General features: G+C 38.1%; 1 protein-coding gene across 1 annotated transcript; it reads right to left on the bottom strand.

Moving 5' to 3' along the window:
- Positions 1 to 501: 501 nt before the first annotated feature.
- LOC113240056 (U3 small nucleolar RNA-interacting protein 2) lies at positions 502 to 1,924 on the bottom strand. The gene has a single exon (XM_026477264.1). The coding sequence runs from the start codon at positions 1,922 to 1,924 to the stop codon at positions 578 to 580; it is 1,347 nt and encodes a 448-aa protein (XP_026333049.1). The 3' UTR covers positions 502 to 577.
- Between the last annotated feature and the right edge of the window lie 2,732 nt (positions 1,925 to 4,656).

Below are 4,656 nucleotides of genomic sequence, written 5' to 3'. Positions count from 1 at the left end.
TCAATGTTCACTACACAAGGTGTAATCGTTAAGTGTGCCCAGGCCATAAATTCATAAATATAAGAATAAATATATCAAAAACCTTTAAAGTGATTAACTAAAGCCTCTTTTCGTATGTCGTATTAAATGTATGCGAGTGTTTAACATTAAAATTATGGACATTTACAGTTTAAAAAAAAAAGTTGATGCCTCACGATTCCACCCTACATATATCTGCCACCCATTAACTAAAACATGGCTAAGTCATAAATTAATTTTTTGAGATGTCTTAAAAACCATAACCCAGTTTTAGAATATTGAAATTGTTTAATAATATTTCAACTATGCATTGTGAGGGTAAGTTCAGATAAGTCGAACATGTTAACTAATTTTAACAGTTTTTAAATGAGAATTTTGTGGTCTAATTTTTTCTATTTAAAATGGATACTTGACTATTTGTCACTTAGCCACATTTTAGTTAGCGGATGGCAGATATGAATGAGGCACATGCTTCAATTTCAACTATCAAATAATATGTTGTAAAAATAGGCAAAATGTAATCAAATTACTATATTAATATTCAAAACTTAAACTTTAGTTATGATTTAAAACTTAAACTAACAACTAGCAGTCCATTTTTGGCACTTCCTGTTCTAAACCATCGTCCAGCTTTATGTTCCTGACCCACAGCTGCATACAATTGCATAGTATCACTTGTGAACTGCATCCCATTAACAAAACCATTTACTTCTATGCTTAACAAAGGTTCAATCCTGTGATAATTATCGCAAATTTTCCATAGTCTGATACTATTGTCATAGGATCCAGAAGCAAAAACATTGGAATTTAAAATTGTAGCTAAGCTAGCAATCCAGCGTGGAACTCCATTTTCTGAACCATGGGCTTCAGAAACACTACACAAAGGCTTCTTCTTCAATATACTCCACACACATAGGGAGCCATTGTCACTTCCAGACACAAAGTGATCTTCATCAAGTAGTTTTACTTCATCTAAACTTCCCGTTGGTCCATTGAAAATTAGTTGAGACTCTTCAACTATCTTCCATATTCTGACTGACGTGTCTCTGCCTCCTGCTGTTATGGCTCTTTCCTTGGCGAGAGCATCTATAGAAGTTATTGAAGATTGGTGTCCAAACAGAGTCTCAACGTATGCCATCTCACCCAATGACCAAATTTTAACAGATCGGTCTTTACTAGCTGAATATAAATCATGAGTGTTTTTCCTGAAAACTAAACCAGTGACATTGTCTTTATGTCCTTTGAAAGTGTGCACATGTTTCAATGTATTAGGATCCCATATTTGAATGTGTGGAGACTCGTCAGAGGTAGCCAAATATTTTGCATCTGTAGTTACAGCTATAGAGGTTATACTGCGTTTCAGAAAATTTGAGTGAGTTTTATAGGTTAGGCAGCCCAGTTTCTTTTTCTCTTTGACGCCCCACTTGATGACGCTACCACATTTGCTTCCGCTAAATACGAATTCCCCGTTGTTGCTAATGCACACACACGTGAGGGTTAACCTATGCTCCTTCGCGCGAATCAGTCTAACATCGATGGCAGCCGACGATATCGTGTCAGCGACGTCCACGTGCAGTTTACCCCTTTGCTCTAAATAATCCTTTTGTAAACGTTTCTTGACCGCATCATCAAGTTCTTTCAACTCTGTTCTTTTGGCTTCTTCCCTTTCAATTTCCTCCAAATATTTCTTAGCTAAACGCAACTTCTTTTGCTCAGCAGTCTCTTGATCGCTTTCGGAATCTTCTACGTCTGAAAACTTCTTGATATTCAAGTCACTATCCGAAGATTCGTGACCATTTTGTAGGTTAGGAGCATTCTGTTTTTTTGAAGGTTTTTTCTTTATTTTTTCGCCTTTCCTCTTTCGTATTTGTCTTGATTTACCTTTTAAGAAGAATGATGAAGACATGTCTTGAAACTTATTTTAACGTTATAAAACACAAAAAATTTCAGAAAACACCACCACAACACAAACCCCGATCCACACGTTTTATCTAATTTGTCATTGTCAATGCACTTGACGTTTTATATATTTTTTTTATTTATTTATTCCTGAAGATAGCATGTTTAGCCAAAGTACTGTTGTATAATTATCCCCATGATTATTAAATCGAAGAAATATTTTTAAAATGTCTAATTGTTCCCACCAGTGGGGACAGCTTGTAGGGACTAGTGGAATAGGCCAACTTAACGTGATGGGCACAGTTTGCTAAAACTTTTTTATATTAAAAGAATACAACACACGATTTATTTATTTATACAAATTACTTGGACCCTTTAACTTTTCCAGGGTCGACTTTATCTCAGAGATACTTTGGGACCTAATGCGCAGGCCACACCGCGAACAGAGCTATGCATCTACGTGGGGCGCACTATAAGTTTCCGGAATGAATAAGAAGAAAATACTATATAAATGGTCAGATATGAATTTATTGTTTCTCAAAATATTCTCCGTTAGCGTTAATGCACTTTTTCATACGAATGAACCAATTTCGAAAACATTTATGCCTCTCCTCCGTGACAATCTATGAAACATATTTTTCATATTCTTTGACAATCTCTTCAGGTGATGAAAATCGTTGACCGCGTAACTGGTTCTTAATTTTTTTAAATGAATAAAAGTCACCAGGTGCCAGGTCGGGACTGTACGCGGGATGGCTCATAACGTCAACGTTGTTCACTTTCAAAAATTCGTTTGTCTGTCTGGCCGTGTGAGAACTGGCATTATCGTGGTGCAAGATGATACGGCGTCTACGGTAATTTTTACGGAGTTTGTAAATAAGTTCCGGCAAACAAATGGTCGTTAACCAATCACTATTCACGGTACAACGATTCTCCAAAGCAACAGTAGCCACGTGTCAAGTTTTATTAAAAAAGAAGCAATCATCCGCTTAGAGGCACGCGCGCCACTTTGTTTGGTTGCGGCTCATCTCGAAATACCCATACGCTCGATTGATGCTTTGTTTTGGGATCGTAACTATAAATCATGTTTCGTCACCTGTTACTATGTCCCACACCAAATTTGACGCCCCTTCATTAAATCTGGTAACCATGGCATTGCACCAAGTGACGCGATCCGTTTTTTGAGCCTCAGTCAAATTGTGTGGTACCACCGAGAGCACAGCTTTTTCACACCCAAATGTTTGTGTAGTATTGATTGTATTAGACTCATGCCTATGCCTAAAGAATCTCATGGTATGTCACATGCCTGTTTGTTTTGATCATACGGCACACAGCATCGATGTTTTTGTTGTTCACAGCAGTCGCCGGGCGACAATCACGAAATTCGTCACTGAGATTCACACGACCGCGTTTAAATTCTGCAAACCAGCTACAAAAACTCGTCTTGCATGGTGCTTCATCGCCAAAAGCAGTTTGAAGCCGAGCGAAGCTCCGCTGAGCTGTTCAATTACACTTAGGGTCGTATTCCAGAACTCTACTCAATGCTCAAGTCAGGATTTGAGCAGACTTGAGTATGATTTCAAGCACTGGAAATACGACCCTAATGGCAAGGACTTGAGTATGACTTTCAGTGCTCACTGCAATACTCAAGTCCTGACTTGAGTATTGAGTAGAGTTCTGGAATACGACCCTCAGAGTCGTATTCTGGAACTCTATTCAATACTTAAGTCAGGATTGCACTGGCAACACAAGCACTGGAAATACGACCCTAATGGCAGGGAATTGAGTATGATTTCGAGTGCTTTAAACCATACTCAAATCCTGACTTGAGCATTGAGTAGAGTTCTGGAATTCGACCCTCAGAGTCGTAGAAAATCATACGAAAATTATCACGACTTAAATCCATGGTCATGTAGACAACCAAATTTCTAAAATGACGTAAGTTACTGAGATTCACACGACCGCGTTTGAATTCTGCAAACTAGCTATAAATAGTCGTCTTGCATGGTGCTTCATCACCAAAAGCAGTTTGAAGCCGAGCAAAGCTCCGCTGAGCTGTTAAAGTTCCAGTTCCGGAAAGTTATAGTGCGTGCCTATGTAACATCTTTACATACTTCGGTTCACACCGCGAACAACTAAGCTAACCGAGCTAATTTGAACTAACCCAACGATTCCGCTAGTTAATTCAAAATATCGACTGTGAACTGGCAACCAGTACTGTCTCAATTTTGTTTGAAGAAAAAATCACTTATATAGCATCTGGTTTATTAATTAAAAATACGTACGTAGTGTACATTCATCGTAGACTATGGAAACTTTTCCATCCTCTAAGACATTCATACATGTGTAATAAAAATATTTAAAAACTACGTATTTTATTTAATAAACCAGATGCTATATAAATGACGCAAGCAATTTTTTCTTCACCTGTAAAGTTGTCAAAATTGAGGTAGTACTGATTGCCAGTTCACAGTCGATATGTCGCCCTTTCCCCGCATCCAACGTATCCATAGCCACATATACTTGCTACGTATTTTCTTAGCTTATCTTTGCATGCAACTACGTGAGCCAAGCTAGCTTAGCTGGCATAGTTGGTTGCGTGCAACTACGTGAGTTAAGCGAAGTTAGCTAGCTTTGTTCACAGTGAGGCGTGCGCTTAATGTGGAAACAAAATTAGTTCCTCTTAATAGGTTTTCCATCAAACGATAATGCGCAGGTTACAACGCGAACGAAGCTAAA

The sequence above is a fragment of the Hyposmocoma kahamanoa genome, unplaced genomic scaffold (genome assembly GCF_003589595.1).
Source record: "Hyposmocoma kahamanoa isolate Upper Pololo Valley unplaced genomic scaffold, ASM358959v1 119, whole genome shotgun sequence".
NCBI classification, from domain to species: Eukaryota; Metazoa; Arthropoda; class Insecta; order Lepidoptera; family Cosmopterigidae; genus Hyposmocoma; species Hyposmocoma kahamanoa.
The sequence above is the reverse complement of the archived record's forward strand: the minus strand, read 5'-3'. Positions and strand labels throughout refer to the sequence as shown.